The following is a 17,635-nucleotide window of genomic DNA, read 5'->3' as shown; positions in this document are numbered from 1 at the left end:
TCAAAACTGGTAAAAAATATCATCCATATGGTTAAACCAAATAATACATTGAAATTGAAAGAAAAGAGGAAGGCAGACATAGAATAACCTAAAACATGTAACTAGAACTTGAAAACTTAAACATAAAATCTAAGGCATTCTTAGTGGATTTCAAAGCATGTTTTCATTGGAGCTACTTTTATATTTTTGAAACATAACAGTATTTACTATCCTCCTAACTTTTCTCTCTCTCCTGTTTTTTTGTTTTGTTTTAATTTTTGTTTTATTTTCTCTTTCAGCCAAGTCTGAAACTAGCTGGGAATCTCCAAAACAAATAAAAAAGAAGAAAAAAGCCAGGCGGAGAAACGTGAATTTTCTTTTCCTGAATAGGACATGTGTTTGCAGACACTGTCTTGAAGATTATGCTGTTTATGCAATAATTTGTGAACATGTACAGAGTTTTATATAAATTTAAACCAATTTTTAAGACAAAACTGTGAACACAACCACCATAAAAATGGAATCAAAGGAAAGTTAATTTATGAAATTAAGAGGTCAGCAGAATATATATACTACATTGCTGGAAGACACTTGGGAAAGTCTTTTCAATTTAATGAGAACGTTCTTAATTCAAGAATATTATCCTGGTTTTACAACAGTGCCCTGTTTACAACAGATTGTGCCCTATTTCTTCTGCAGCTGAGGAATAAAGGATTCTGATTAGAGAGAGGGTTGCCTACAAATTCGTAGGCAACTTCTCGGACCTTATGCACGGAACTTACACCATTTGAATCTGTTTTATGCTTAAATCAAAGTGCTTTGATCAAATGCATAATCTGCCATATCTTTACATATTTGTTGGTAGCAATTTGTATTAAAGGAATCACAAGTGCAAATAAAAAGTCATTTTATCATTTATTTAACTAAACTGTCATGGTTTAGTTTACAATTTTTAAAAAGTTCTTAATTGAAAATGCAGTTGACACTTATGGCTTATGAACTTATTTTTGATAGTCTTACATTACTTGAATTGTTCAAAGTACAGTATATTTTAAATTAAGAATGGTAAAGTGTATGTCTTTGTTTTATACTTTCAAAGATGAGACTCATAAATAATGCTCTTGTTTATGATTTGAAAACTTTCAAGCAAAATGTAACTTACATTTTTCCTTTCCCTAGCAATTTTTTCCAGTGTCATCTCTTCATTGCTAACACTTTTTGACTATAAAAATGAAATCTTTACAAACTAGTTCTACAGACAGAACTTTGAGTATATGATGGAGAATGGAAACCTAGAGTCAGACAGCTTTAATTGACATTGTCAAGACCTCCAGTTATCAGGAATACATTTTTTACTGCCTTAACCTGTAGTGCGTAGAATATGCATCAATTTCTTGAAGGGGATTCGTGTTTTTATAAGAATTTTTCCTGTAATTATTGCAATCATGGTCAAATAAGGAATGTTTCCTGCTTGAAACTATTAATTTAAATGCTGTGGGAGCTGTTTCACCATTTCAGGCACTGTGTAATTCTATTGTGATAAACTGGCAGGTATCTTTGTAACTATAAATAGTGCATGCTCAGCCATGTACACTGTAAATAGCCTTTACCAAACGTGTTTGACAAGGACCATAATTAACATCACTTAGTGAATTGTGATAAAGAAAAAAGCCATGATTTATTTGATGTGATTGGCTTAATTGTTTTTATGTGGCGCCAAGAAAGAAACTGTTTAGCTGTAACCAATGGTACTGATCTATCCATCCAGCGTGTCTTTATTCTCTTTGATTGTGATTTGATAGTATTGCATTGTCAATCTAGGAAAGCTAAAGAAACAAAATGGTTTTAGTTTTGCTGAAGACTGGCCTTATTAATGGACAGCTTTCCTAACACACGATTATTAACTCTTATCGGGTGTTAACATCTGTTTCAGGAACACGGCAGTATGTTTACATGTCAGAAGTTTTGTTTATGATATTTCTAAATTGTTTTAAATAAATTCAGCAAATGGATAGCATTGTTTTTATTTGCTTCAATATTGGGATAAATATGCTAACATGTGAGGAATAGATTTCTTCAAATGACTTTATTCTGTTAGCTTTTCACATAGATGATTCCTAAGCAGATCCAAGGATTCCTATGTTGCCAGCACTTTGTAAAGGTCTGACAAAGGAGAATTCAGTAGGGTGTCTAATTTTAGGATGTGCCAAAAGATGTGTACTCAAAAAACTTAATTGAACTCTCTCAACTCTACCTCACCATTTCTTTATCCTAGAATTTTGTTGGCTATGTCAAGTGTTGGACTTTGTTTCTCCAGTTTAGTATCTCCCAGTCAACCATTTATGCCAGGTGTTAAAGACACTGTCTTTTAAGGAGAAATGAAGTGTGGAGGTGGAAAAGTAAGTTTATTCTCGTTCACATGCACGCGGTGCAAATTCCTGCGCAATTACAGTATTATTCTTGCTTGTTCTTTACCTGTCCCAGAGGTCTTTATGTGACATGAAAGGAGTTTCTCGAATCTGAACGCAGAAACTGTTCCCCATCATCAACTCAGAAGGCAAAAATTCAAGTAGTGATTCAGGGAGGAGGGGAAGAAAGAGGAGCCCATTGTCCCCTGGGTCTTGGATTAGTTGCTCCCCAAACTGTCAGGAGGGAGATGGCTGATCCCTCTGGCCTGGAGGGCACCTTGTTCTGGGGAGCAATTAAGGCTCCTGTAGAAACTATTCTGTCTCCGCACATTGAAAATTCCTCCCTGTTCTGGACCAGGGAGTAGTGGTTTAGGGTTTTCCCAGGCGGAAACCTCATCTAACCATACTCTGGACTAAGTGAAACAGTTGAGAGAGTCCAAAAAGTATTAAAATAAAACATCATTAATGTAATTTACCATGTTTACTTTGTGCATGCATTCTGTTGGGGGGGAGGGGACAGTGAAAATAATACATTCAAATCTAATGGTATTATTTCATAGACTAGTCCAGTTTGTATTTGGTTAAAAAATATTGAAGGGCAATATTTAACTACAGAGTTTAGTTTTTCTTCATTAAAAACTGTCCTCTATTAATATAAGGTCTTTCAAAACCTAGAAATTGGGTTTAAGATGTCTAATAGATGTCTTAAGTCTTTCCTGTAAACTCATTGCACAAACTGGAATTATTTTCCAAAAGACTTAGGGAATGCAAATGCGTTATTTGTAAAATGCATTGAGTATTGTAAATAAAGCCATTTTTGTTTTGTTTAAATTGCTCATTCTAGATCTCTTATGGGGAGGGACTTCTCAGTCATTTTGCATCTTAAGCTAGTATAAGATCAATTACTTTTTGATGTTCTGGATGTTTCTGTCTAAAACCATAGGTGCACTTGCAGGTTTTACCAGTCAAATATTTAGAGTTAAGCACCTCTTAGAATGTCCATCAGTCGTATCAACCTTTGAGGTTAAGGAGTTGACTCTCATTTGGCATTATGTGTTAGCTTGGCCGTGTCCCCCAACAATAACAACTTAAATAAGATAGTTTATTTCTCTCGAATGGAAAGTCTGGCTCAGGGCTGCAGAGTTGTAGCAGCTGGAAATGTCCTATCAGCATCTCTGCCCCCTTTAAGAACACACCTTACAAATCATTCACGCCACATAGGCTTGTCAACACGAATCAATCACGTGATTCCTAGCTACCAAGAGGGATGGGAAAGAGTCTATTCTGTGTTGTCATTGGCCAAGTGAACATTTCAGGATCCATTACGGAGGAAGCAGCGGAGAATTGGGTGTGAGGCACAGCTAGTTGTCTCTGTCTAAGGATTGACATACACTAGGTAGGTTGTACCCAAGCATCATTTTTAAGATCAGGTTTTAGCTTATCCAACTGAGTGGAAAGTTTGACATCTCTTAGATGCTGCTTTAAGAAGCAGCTAATAATTTATATGTAGTATATTCTGGGAGAAATTTCTTCTCATTGAAAGCTTTAAATTTCAGAGAAAAGCTGAAAGAAGTAGCCTATCACACATATACTACAAGTATGAGATTGTAACTAGTTTCAAGAATTACTGAAACTGGTGTGTAAAATAATCTTTAATCTTTTAAAAAGGCATTACTACTTTCTAAATAATTTAACAGGAGAGTAATTTCTAACCCTAGTATCAAGACAGGTATATGAGGTGCATTGTAAATGTTTGTTGACTAATATTACAGTATTGAGGTTTATGAACAGGCTAATTTGAAGAAAAAAGCAAATTCAACGTCATCCCCATCATAATGGCATTCTTATTTGTATATGTGTGCTTTCCTTTTTTATTTATTGTATCAAAATCTTTAAAATGAATATATGTAATATGTATATAAATTATAAAGCATAATAAAATGAACACCTAAAACCACCATTCTGCTTAAGAAATAGAACATTACCAGTGGGATATTGGGGGTGAACTTGACTTTTGTTGTTGTTTGGTAGTAGGATCCAAAAGGGAAAGCCAGGGATGAAAATAGCTCTCAGTGCCCCAGCTTGTCCAGGTCCCTCTTGGTGCCGGAACTGGCTAAGGGTCTCCAGTGACATGTAGCCTCCTCATGGGCAGCCTCCCTGGTGCTCCTCCTCAAGTCAGACTGACGTTTTGGGAAATGGTGCTACTTGGGGATGCCGAATGCACGTGGATTGTGCCCCAGAGTCGTGTGGTGCACAGGGCAGCCTTTCCATGGGGACGGAGGATGACGAGGCAGAAGAGCAGCAAGTACCCGGCTTCCGGGCAGGTTCCTCGTGAAGTTTGTTGAGAATCTGCAGACCTCCTGACAAATGCCACAAGGGGGGTCATGGCAAGACAGAGCTGTTAGTCAAGATGGGGGAAGTATGGGTGATGTATTTCTCTTCTAAATCTTCTGTAAGAAAATACATAGATGGGATTACCAGGAAAAGTTGCTACTAGTCCCAATTCTTATCAAAAGTGAAATGATCACAACAATGAAAAAACCTGCCTGAGACGAACGAGGGAAGGAGGCATTTCTGTCGTTAGCAAATAAAATCCAGGAAATTATCAAAAGGTGCAAGTGTTAGCCCGTGTCAGAAACTCTGTTAACATTTTATCACAAAATTAAAACAGAAAAGGTGATCATGGTACTGCTAAGTAAGTTTTTAAAAATTCAGTCATCCAAATCTTAGATTTTTTTTTTTAAACTTTAAGTGAAATACTAAAGTCATCTGATTAAAATCATATCAAGGCAGGGTTACCTGCCAGCCAGCATTGTCTTAGCGGTGTGTTGGGAAAATTTCCCAGGGCCTAAAGAACAAAGAAAGGGGCTGACAACTCCGTCATTAATTGTATCAGGAGTTTATTAAAGGAACTTACATACAAGGCGCATGGCAGACGCTAAAGAATTCTATAGAATAGGCAAGATGGATAGGGCCCTGGTGCTTGACCCAGCCCAGATAAGGGGAAATACCTGACACGCTGGCTGAGATCTGGGCAAAGGCCTGCCCCAGGAACCAGCGTGGGTGTTGGGGGAGGGTTCTCACAGTCAGGCTCGGGCTGTGTGGGAAGCAATCTTGGTTCCGGCTAGGATCCATCTCCAGGGTCCTGCGGTGGTCGTTTTACGGAAGTCTCTCCTCCACAAGAGGGATTAGCACGAACATTGAAAAATTGGTATAACAAAAAATTTTTTTTCCTGATTGTGTACAAGATACAACGCTGCCAGCACAGGGAAGAGAATACACTGGAGTGGCTGATAAAAAAAAAAAAAAAAAAAAAAAAAAGAGGCCAGCCGGCATGGCTCAGTGGCTGAGCATCAACCTATAAACCAGGAGGTTTGATTCCCTGTCAGGGCAGTTGCTGGGGTTGCAGGCTTGATCCCCAGTTGGGGGCGTGTAGGAGGCAGCCAGTCAATGATTCTCATCCTTGATGTTTCTATCTATCTTTCCCTCTCCCTTCCTCTCTGAAATCAATAAGAGGTATATATTTTATAAAACAACCCGAAGAGCTTTCTGAAATGCCAATTACATCACAATGAAATCTATCATATCTAGAAATAAATTTTCAAGAATGACAAGACCATGTGAAAACTGTGAAGTCTTACTGAAGGACAGAAACCAATATGACATGAAAAACTGCCGCATTCTTTGTTTGGAAAACAAAATACCAATCTTCCCTAAGTTAACATACAAATTGAGTTCAGTTTCAATTAGAAAGCAATAGATTTTTTAAGTACCTCACAGATTATGAAAGCAAATTATTTGGAAAAAATCAGGTAAGAAAAAGTAGTAGGCAGCAGCAGGAGATGGGTGGGGACTAGCCTTAAGAATACCAGGTATCTTGGCATTGAAAATTTAAAAAAAAAAAAAAAAAAAAAAAAAAGAATACCAGGTATCAGGCTCTCACCGGTTTGGCTCAGTGGACCTAGCGTCTGCCTGCAAACTAAAGGGTCCCCCCCTGCCCGCCCCCCCCCCCTTCAATTCTGGTCAAGGGCACATGCCCGGGTTGTGGGCTCAATCCCCAGTAGGGGGCGTGCAGGAGGCAGCTGATCAATGATTCTCTGTCATCGGTGTTTCTATCTTTCCCTTCCTTTCTGATATCAATAAAAATATATTTAAAAAAATAACACCGGTTTCAGATAAAATATGAAATTGCTTGTTACCTGTCAGGATTCTTACCAGTAGTTGTGAAACCCTTTGGCTAGTTTAAACTGGAAGGGAATCTGGAGGCACCAGAGGTGCAGGTCCTCACTCCCACCCCAGAATAGGGTGTTAGCCACCCAGCCACATTCAGAAGCTGCTCTAGCCAAAACCATCCACCCACAGGCTCCTGCCAGGAGGACTGCCCGCCGGCTCCGCCCCTGCTGCCTCTGCCCCAGGAGCTCCCCACCAGCGTCAGTCCGCACTGGCTCTGCTCAGGCCTCTGATGACCTCACTCCTTTCTTTGTTGGTGTTTGGCAGAAGCAAGTCAAATCCATGTCTGTGGAAGCAAGGGGTACTGCAGGTTGAACTTTGACCATGTGGGGAACGCCAAACAGATAGGATATTCAAAATTCAATTACGGCCCTAACCGGTTTGGCTCAGTGGATAGAGCGGTGGCCTGCGGACTCAAAGGTCCCAGGTTCGATTCCAGTCAAGGGCATGTATCTTGGTTGCGGGCACATCCCCAGTGGGGGTTGTGCAGGAGGCAGCTAATCGGTGTTTCTCTCTCATCGATGTTTCTAACTCTCTGGCCCTCTCCCTTCTTCTCTGTGGAAAATCAATAAAAAATATTTAAAAAAAAAAAATTCAATTACGGAGCAGCCGAAACCTAACTAGTGTCCTTCCTCTACACCCATACAACAAGTTATCAACAAAAGGACAGTCAAATAGGTCGAGAGAACAGTGTAAGGACCCAGAAATAGCTTCCTATTTGCATAGGAATTTTGTATACAACTTAGGTAGTGTTTTAGTTCAGTGACTTGCGGTGGTAAACACACAATATACAGGTGATGTGTTGTAGAATTGTACGCCTAAAACTTGTGTGATTTTATCAGCCAATGTCACCCCAATAAATTCAATTTAAAAACAAGAAAGGCATGCCCTAACCCAGTGGTTCTCAACCTTTCTAACGCCGCGACCCTTTAATACAGTTCCTCATGTTGTGGTGACCCCCAACCATAAAGTTATTTTCGTTGCTACTTCATAACTGTAATTTTGCTACTGTTATGAATCATAATGTAAATATCTGGTATGCAGGATGTATTTTTCATTGTTACAAATTGAACATAATTAAAGCATAGTGATTAATCACAAAAACAATATGTAGCCGTAACCGGTTTGGCTCAGTGGATAGAGCATCAGCCTGTGGACTCAAAGGTCCCAGGTTTGATTCTGGTCAAGGGCATGTACCTTGGTTGCGGGCACATCCCCAGTAGGAGTGTGCAGGAGGCAGCTGAACGATGTTTCTCTCTCATCGATGTTTCTAACTATTCCTCTCCCTTCCTCTCTGTAAAAAAATCAATAAAATATATTTTTAAAAAAATACGTAATTATATATGTGTTTCCCGATGGTCTTAGGTAACCCCTGTGAAAGGGTCGTTCGACCCCCAAAGGGGTCACGACCCACAGGTTGAGAACCACTGCCCTAACCGGTTTGGCTCAGTGGATAGAGCGTCGGCCTGCGGACTGAAGGGTCCCAGGTTCGATTCTGGTCAAGGGCATGTGCCTTGGTTGCGGGCACATCCCCAGTAGGGGGTGTGAGGAGGCAGTGGATCGATGTTTCTCATCGATGTTTCTAACTCTCTATCCCTCTCCCTTCCTCTCTGTAAAAAAATCAATAAAAGCCGAAACCGGTTTGGCTCAGTGGATAGAGCGTCGGCCTGTGGACTGAAAGGTCCCAGGTTCGATTCCGGTCAAGGGCATGTACCTGGGTTGCGGGCACATCCCCAGTAGGAGATGTGCAGGAGGCAGCTGATCGATGTTTCTCTCTCATCGATGTTTCTAACTCTCTATCTCTCTCCCTTCCTCTCTGTAAAAAAATCAATAAAATATATTTTTTAAAAAATCAATAAAATATATTTTTTAAAAAAAACAAGAAAGGCAGTGAACAGATAATGTTTTATTTACTTATTTATTTTTATATCTTCTCATTGATTTCAGAGAGGAAGGGAGAAGGAGAGAGAGAACCATCAATGATGAGAGAGAATCATTGATCGGCTGCCTTCTGCACACCCCCTACTGGGGATCGAGCCCCCGCAACCAGGCATGTGCCCTGACCGGGAATTGAACCATGACCTGCTGATTCATAGGTTGATGCTCAACCACTGAGCCACACCGTCCAAACATAGATAAGGTTTTATTATTACTTTTAAATAATTATTTATTGTTGAAAGTATTACATATGTCCCCATTTTCCCCCATTAACCCCCTTCAGCCCGCCCCCGCCCCTCCCCCAGGCCTTCAGCACCCTATATTGTCTCTCCATGGGGCACCCATATGTGCCTACAAGGTCTTTGGTTGATCTTTTCCCACCCACCCTCCCCCACCTTCCCTCTATAGATAAGGTTTTAAATAAATGGAACTGCAAGTAACAAAATCTTCCAATGGCTTTAGCCTCTCCATGTCACCATGCAGCCTCCTTTATAAATTAAGACCTGGGCACCCATTACAAAGTGAGTCATTACTTGGAAGTGAACTATTTTCTCAGCCAGCAGGCGTAGGGAGAATGTCTTTGGGAAATCTGTACAGAGAGGATGGTAGCTGGGGGCTTTCACGCCACACCAGACCTTACATCTAAGAACCTGGGGCCAGGAAAGCTGTGTGGTGCTTGGTAACTCAGCTCACGCCAAAAAGCTATTCTGCATACCTTTCTGCAATAGCCAACGTTCAAAGGAAGACAGTACAGAGTGTTGCAAAGATTCCAGGAAAGGGAGTTAGAATTTATATCCAGCCCTGATTATTCAATCCTTCACTTCTTGGAGGCTATAAAACTTAAAAGGGAAGCGTGACCACGTAGCATCTCTAAAGAGGAAATTGGGATGATAATGAGGATATTTAAAATCCCCAGTCTGCCCTCGTTTCAACCAGAGGCTCGGCTGAGATTTATTAAACACTTACTGTAAAAAGCCTGGGATTAAACTCGTCTGAAGGAAAAAGCAAGGTGAGCCCAGCCAGGCTTAGATCTGCTGCCAGGAATTTATTATGAACCCAGTGAAAGACCATGTCTCTCGGCCCAGCACCGTCTCTGGCACCTAGAACTAGTACTGAGCCTGATTAGAGGCTCAGAAAAGTATTGTTCACTGGCTACATAAACACAAATCCAGGTCAAATGTGTTGCCGGTTTTATAAAGAAGGCAGCTTCATGCCGAGACCGGTTTGGCTCAGTGGATAGAGCGTCGGCCTGCGGACTGAAAGGTCCCGGGTTCGATTCTGGTCAAGGGCATGTACCTGGGTTGCGGGCACATCCCCGGTGGGAGATGTGCAGGAGGCAGCTGATCGATGTTTCTCTCTCATCGATGTTTCTAGCTCTCTATCTCTCTCCCTTCCTCTCTGTAAAAAATCAATAAAATATATTAAAAAAAAACAAAAAACAAGAAGAAGGCAGCTTCACTAACAAGGCAGACGTGTCTCTGTTCCTCACAGTGGACAAGCTGCCCCTTCTGCAGTCCTGAGTACCTGCGATGTTCAAGGCATCGTGTTAGGGGCAGGAATGCCACAGTCACCAAGAAAACATGACAGACCCACCTGTCATCTTACCAACATGCCCCTAGAGCAGCCGTGGGCAAACTTTTTGACTCAAGGGCCACAATGGGCTCTTAAACTGGACCGGAGGGCTGGAACAAAAGCATGGATGGAGTGTTTGTGTGAACTAATATAAATTCAAAGTAAACATCATTACATAAAAGGGTACGGTCTTTTTTTTTTTTTTTTTTAGTTTTATTCATTTCAAACAGGCCGGATCTGGCCCGCGGGCCGTAGTTTGCCCACGGCTGCCCTAGAGCAACGACAAGCAGCAGGTAGCTGTGAGACCAGAAGATAAATGCTAGCCCAGAAGTGTCAAGTGCCAGGGGAGTGAGCCGTGAGGTGACCGGGACAGAACCCTGATTTCTTTGGGACGACACCCACCCTCTTCGCCTCCTCTGGAAGCAGTGGTGGGAGGAGACTGGCGATGGCCCCACTCTGAGTGTCGTGTGGGCCAGGGAAGGCTACAGGGATCAGGCTCACCTTGTCTGTGTGCCCAGGTCTTAACGTACAAAGCAGACTGAGCGACGGCGTGGAGAAGCTAATGCCACTGGAAGAGGAATGTATTACCGTTCCCAGGAGGAGGGGGCGCAGGGCCACGCGGAGAAGCACCGGGCTTGGTCAGGATGCAAAAGAAGGGGCAAGGGGCATGCACAGGTCACGGCCCCTCCTGTGTTTTCTGCAGGACAGGCCAGCCTAGGATGGGCCCGGTGGAGTAGTCCCAGCAGGCCGTGGGCACAGGGCTGGCCTTGGTTGTCTGAGACCTAGCCCTGGGTGATGGAGAGCAGGGCAAACACTGAGTTGGTGTGAGCGTTAGAGAAGAAAGTGGCTCAGAATATGAGCTCAGGATCCTGGGGGAGATCCAAAGAATCCTGGCCATTAGTTTGGTCCTGTGATTAATTGAGACAAATACAGCATCGAAAACACTTTGCTAATTAGACAAATACAGACTCCAAACCATCATGTGGACGCGATGGCTGACCCAGTCAGCCTGCACCATGAGGTGGTCCACGCTGAGGTGGGGATGCAGAAAGCAAGGAGCCTGGGTCCCCAATCAGAGCAGAGCTGCTAAACTGCCCTGGACCACCCGCCTCCACATGCGTTTTACACGAGACAGAACATAAACCTCTAAGCCACAGCAGTCACGTTTTTGTTACGAATTGCCAAAAATTATCCTAACAGATGCAGACATCCTAGCTCAAATAGGGTGGTAAATCAGAGACGACCTGCCGGAGGAAGTGACGTCAGAGGTGAGACCTTGGCCGACAAATCCCAGCGGAGAAGAGTTCCAGGTGGAGGGACCAGCATGAGCAGAGGCCTGGGGGTGAGAAGGGCGCCTCATGCAGGACGCACGCCTGGGGGGAGAGAGGAGGTGGTGGTGGGGGGGGGTGTTGATGAGCCATGAAGCCAGGGGGACCGCAGGGGCTCAACGTGTCGACCTGGCGTGTCCTGCTGGGCGGTCTGGCTTTACTAACACCAGGAGCCATCGGAGGGTTTCCAGGAGGAAGCGCCTGATGGGCTTTGCCTTTTCTTTCTGGGGAGAACGGATCAGAGGGGGAAACCGGAGGCCTGCAGGGGGCCAGGAAGAAGGCTGCTGTTGGTCACCAAGTCTCCCTGGTTTGCCCAGGACTTCCCCAGTTTTATTTTATTGTATTTTTTAAAAATATATATTTTATTGATTTTTTTACAAAGAGGAAGGGAGAGGGATAGAGAGTCAGAAACATCACCGATCAGCTGCCTCCTGCACACCCCCCACTGGGGATGTGCCCGCAACCAAGGTACATGCCCCTGGCTGGAATCGAACCTGGGACCCTTGAGTCCACAGGCCGACGCTCTATCCACTGAGCCAAACCGGTTAGGGCTTTCCCCAGCTTTCGAATTGGAAGTCCTGCATTCCAGAAACGTCTCCCTCCACCGCCCCCTCCCCCAGCGCCCCGGGCGAACAGGGACAGCGGGCCACCCCAAGGCTACTGCAGGCCCCGCGGGGAGTGATGGTGGTAGGACAACCATGCAGAGAAGGCTCCAGATTGCTTCACGGTGAGACACACACCACGTGTCCGCTGTTCAGGCTGAGCTCCCTCACGCAGAGGCCACACCAGGGAACACAAGACAGACCTGCTGGGCCACCCAGTTCCAGGAGGAGGACAGCTCCTAACAGTCAAGGTCTAAGACAGTCCTTTCCTCAAAAAATAGCAGTTTGCTTTGGATGCTAAACAATCTTATTATAGGCCTTCTTGTTACAGTTACCCTCACCTGATGGTTGACGTCATTTGATCTGTTCATGGCCCGCACACTGAGGGCTGAGGGAAGCTCGGGAGGATTCTAACCTCTTGTTCTAAGGCAGCGGTTCTCAACCTGTGGGTCGCGACCCCTCTGGGGTCGAACGACCCCTTCACAGGGGTCGCCGAAGATCATCGGAAAACACATATATAATTACATATTGTTTTTGTGATTAATCACTACGCTTTAATTATGTTCAATTTGTAACAACGAAATTGGGGGGTCACCACAGCATCAGGAACTGTATTAAAGGGTCGCGGCGTTAGGAAGGTTGAGAACCACTGATCTAGGGTAAACACTGCTGTTGAAAGGTTAACCCTGCTCTTCTGGCTTCTGTACACACCTGCTTGCTTAAACAATAGGGTAGTTCCCTCAGTTTCCAGACTGAGATCTGGAAACTCACATAAATCACCCCATTATGTTGCCAGCCAACATCGCAGAGGTTATTCCTTTGGGCCCGAGGACCAGACCACAAAAGACTGCTTCCCGTTGACTCAGTGGCTCCAGGAATTGAAACTGTAGATGACCTTTAGAGATTATTAACTTTGCTCAATTTTGCTTCTGGACAATCTGCTTTCGCAAGATAGTCCCACATTCCACTGTCTAGCAGGATGTGATTTTTGCCTTTATAAGCTTGCTACTGTACTCACTCGGGGCTGCGAGATTTGGAGAGCTAATGCCCGCCCCCCCCCCCCCCCCCCCCCCCGTAGTCGCCGGCTTTTGAATAAATGACTCCTTAATTCGACTTCTTGCCCTGACTGGTTTGGCTCAGTAGGTAGAGCGTCAGCCTGCGGACTGAAAGGTCCCAGGTTTGATTCCGGTCAAGGGCATGTACCTTGGTTGTGGGCACATCCCCAGTGTGGGGTGTGCAGGAGGCAGCTGATCGATGTTTCTCTCTCATCGATGTTTCTAACTCTCTATCCCTCTCCCTTCCTCTCTGTAAAAATCAATAAAATATATTTTGCCGAAACCGGTTTGGCTCAGTGGATAGAGCGTCGGCCTGCGGACTGAAAGGTCCCAGGTTCGATTCCGGTCAAGGGCATGTACCTGGGTTGCGGGCATATCCCCAATAGGGGGTGTGCAGGAAGCAGCTGATCGATGTTTCTCTCTCATCGATGTTTCTAACTCTCTATCCCTCTCCCTTCCTCTCTGTAAAAAATCAATAAAATATATTAAAATATATATATATATTTTAAAAAAAATTCAACTTCTTGACTGGGGCGTCCTTTGTGCGATTCACGGGGTACATTACAACATGGGCTGCCTGTCACTACTTGAGCCAATTAAGCAGAGACAGAGTGGAATCATATATGAGCATTTATTCCAATATTGCTGGCAGTATGGGAAGAACAGTCGGTCACCCTAGAAATTCTGCTCTCACCCCACCCCCCACCTCCCACCCCCACCCCCACCCCCACCGCACCAGTTGGCTGGTTATATACACACGAGGGAGAAGATAGCTACATGCAGCTGGGAGCTGCAAGTGTAGCAGGGAAAGGGGAGGGGAGGGCCTGCCGTCCGGCCTTCAGGAGCTCAGAGTACGATAAGGTGGCTAATCTTCTGTGATGTTACAGCCAGCTCGGCCCGTTCCTGGGACCGGAGAATGGTCAGCGTTCCTGAGAAAAACTCCCGGAGGGGGGAAGGGGTCAGGGTCTGGGCACAGCAACCAACTCAAAGCATGTCCTGTCCTTGGTCTGTTCTCAAAATGTATTTCTTTTCTGAGTCATGGACCCATCCAGGCATCTTATCTTTTTCCAGCCTTGCTTCATCCTCCAGTTTACCAGGGTCGGTAAGAAAACTTCTCATCTCTTGTCAGCGAGATGAATAATTATCAGACAACAGTGGCTCTGCTCTCACTACATGCCCTTTCCCACTATCACTAATACCACAATGATGGCTCAGCTTTTCACTGGAAGTGGAGTCATAGCTTCCAAACGCTTGGGTTCTGTCTTGCCCCAGCTGCTGTTTGTCTAGCTCTCGTCGCATATTTCACCACCCTTCCCTGGAGTGGTCTGGACTCCTTGAGGACAGCTTTATCGAGATGAGTAGGTTTGGTTTTGTTTTAATATATCTTTATTGATTTCAGAGAGGAAGGGAGAGGGAGAGGGAGAGAGAAACATCAATGATGAGAGAGAATCATCAATTGGCTGCCTCCTGCACGCCCCCTACTGGGGATCGAGCCCGCAACTTGGGCATGTGCCCTTGACCGGAATCGAACCTGGGACCCTTCAGTCTGCAGGCCGACGCTCCATCCACTGAGCCAAACCAGTCAGGGCTAACCTGCTAGTTTTTAATGCTCCGCTTGTGTGACAACCACATTTTCATCCTGTATCATCAGGATGCGCAAGTCCCTGTGCTCACAGCCCCACGTGTCATTTCCGGCCCACACTCCGTGGCTCGGACCTCAGCGTCTTCACCCTGGGGCTGCTGATGGAGGAGCAGTCTTCCCCTTCCCATTGCCTGTGCCCAGGTGGAGGAGGAGGACCTGGGGTGATCATCACCTTACTCTTAAAACGTCCACCCACATGGCTTCTGACCATATTCTATTGGCCAAAGCAAGTCACTCGGGGACTCCTGAGCTCAAGAGGGCAGGGTGTCTGGTCTTCCTGGTGGAAGTGGCACCATGGAGAGGGGACCAGGTGACTTGGCGAGCAGGTCAGTAGTAAATCGTCCAGCTCTGTGAGGAAATGTGTCTTCTGCTGAATTTGAACTTCCCTTTCTCAGCTGACAACCATTAAGTGATGTCACATGCTGATGCTGCCAGTGTGATCAGCTGCCAGTCTTGCCTTCGTCAGGGACTATTTGTACAAGCATTTTAATATTTTATGACATTTTAGCCCTTATTAATTCCTAAACATGGGTGGAAAACGGGATGTTAAAGTGCTGATATGAGTCATAAAAACACAGACTTCATAAACTTAAAACACTCGAGAGGAATCCTTGGGTATGCCGGACTCTGTGACTGCCTTAATCAGAGGTTCCCCGGAACATCTAAGCCAGTGGTCGGCAAACTCATTAGTCAACAGAGCCAAATATCAACAGTACAACGATGGAAATTTCTTTTGAGAGCCCAATTTTTTAAACTTAAACTATATAGGTAGGTACATTGTTATTACCTTAATTAGGGTACTCCTAAGGCTTAGGAAGAGCCACACTCAAGGGGCCAAAGAGCCGCATGTGGCTCGCGAGCCTCAGTTTGCCGACCATGGATCTAAGCGAATTGACTGCTCATTTGTGAAGGAAACACATTAAGAAACTTGTAAAAAGCTAAAGCAATATCATTAAAGCTTGTGTTCGAAAGTTGTGCTGTAATTAGAAAGATGTTGAACTCTCCTGGAACAGAAACTATTGCATCCATTTTGAACATCCTGGTTTCGTGTATGTTTTCAGGAATGCTTTATGTATGGGCTCCCAACGCCAGCCAGCATTGTTCTTTAGTGCTTCATGTATGTGCTTTGTTTCCCAGACTGTGAGTCCCCGAGAATAGGATCTGCGTGGGAGCATGGAGACAGAATGCACTCAAGTTCTGCAGTGAGACCGTCCCGCATCCCAATCCCAGCCCTGACGCTGCGTAGCTTAAATAACATATAAAATTGTAACTGCTTTTAAGTGAACAGATCAGTAGTGTTGAGTATATTCACATTGTTGTGACACAGATCTCCAGAACTTTTAAAAAATACATATTTTATTGATTTCAGAGAGGAAGGGAGAGGGAGACAGAGATAGAAACATCAGTGATGAGAGAGAATCATTAATTGACTGCCTCCTGCAATCCCCCTACTGGGGATCGAGCCCGAAAGCCGGGCATGTGCCCTGACCAGGAATCGAACAGTAACCTCCTGGTTCACAGATTGGCGCTCACCCTCTGAGCCACACCAGTCGGGCTCCTTCCATTTTAAGGTTCAATCATGTCCCACATTTTGTGTATCCATTTATCTGTAGATGGGCGCCTGGGTTGCTTCCAACTTTTGGGTACTGTGTATAAGGGTGCTGTAAACATGAATGTACCTCCTGATGTATTTTGACAGTTTATCATATTTTATATTTTAAAAAAAATATTTTTATTGATTTCAGAGAGGAAGGAAGAGGGAGAGAGAGAAACACCAATGACGAGAGAGAATCATTGATCGGTTGCCTCCTGCAAGCCTCCTACTTGGGGACTGAGCCCACAACCCAGGCATATGCCCTTGACTGAAATCGAACCCAGGAACCTTCAGTCTGCAGGCTGACGCTCTATCCACTGAGCCAACCAGCTAGGGCCATGTTTTATTTCTTTTACTTGTGTGTGTTCAAATAAAACTTTACTTGTAGACACTGACATTTGAATTTCATATAATTTTCAAGTGTCACAAAATCTTATATTTTTAATTTGTTAATTTTTATAATTGATTTTTAGGGAGGGAGAGAGAGAGAGAGAGAAAAGCACTGACTTGCTGTTCCACTTATCCATGCGTCCATTGGTTGATTCCCGTATGTGCCCTGACTGAGGATCGAGCCTGAAACCTTGGCATATCAGGATGATGCTCTAACCGACTGAGTTACTTGGTCAGGGCACAAAATCTTATTCTTTTTTTGATATATATTTTTTGACCATTAAAAAAATAGAAAACTAAAAAAAAAAAATAAAAATAAAAAAAAATAGAAAACTAGTCTTAACTCACAAGCTATACAAGAACAAGCAGTGGGCTGGGTTTGGCCTGTGGGTCCTAGTTTTCTGACACCTGTTTACATGCTTATTTTCTTATTTATTTAAAATTTTATTAAATGTATCGGGGTGACATTGGCTAATGAAATTATATAGATTTCAAGTGTACAATTCTATACTATTTCATCTGTATATTGCATTGCGTGTTCACCACCCAAAGTCAAGTCCCACTGCTGTTTTCACATGGCAGGAACATATGTCTCCCAGGTGCCTGGGAAGTCAGCCAATGGGACCCACTAGCTGAGGACTGGAGGATGGGAGGAGGGGAGAGGCCAAGGCATTTCTCCTCTCCTCTCGGCTTCGGGAGGCCTTTCCAACCGCAGGAGTGCACCCAACAAGCAGAAGAGCTGGGCCCTTCTTGCCATGATCTCAGCTCTGGCCTGGCGGATGGTGAGGTTTCTTTCCATGGTAGAGAGGCAGGATAGTAAGAAGCCAGGAACATTACTGGACAAGTGGAGTGGGGAACTGAGACAAGATAATTAAACAACGCCACACAATTCGAACA

At 44.1% G+C, this 17,635-nt stretch overlaps 1 protein-coding gene across 1 annotated transcript in view; it reads left to right on the top strand.

The window, feature by feature from the left end:
• The window catches only part of MTDH (metadherin), a 61,360-nt gene extending 59,369 nt beyond the window's left edge, over nt 1-1,991 (top strand). Inside the window, exon 13 of the mRNA XM_059673065.1 lies at nt 200-1,991. Coding sequence (XP_059529048.1) covers nt 200-448 — 249 coding nt within the window. The 3' untranslated portion in view covers nt 449-1,991. The remainder of the gene's footprint in view (nt 1-199) is intronic.
• Nucleotides 1,992-17,635: the final 15,644 nt, after the last annotated feature.

Source organism: Myotis daubentonii, chromosome 17 (assembly GCF_963259705.1).
Source record: "Myotis daubentonii chromosome 17, mMyoDau2.1, whole genome shotgun sequence".
In the NCBI taxonomy this organism is placed as follows: Eukaryota; Metazoa; Chordata; class Mammalia; order Chiroptera; family Vespertilionidae; genus Myotis; species Myotis daubentonii.
Note: the sequence above shows the minus strand (reverse complement) of the source record. Positions and strands in the feature narration are given on the sequence as shown.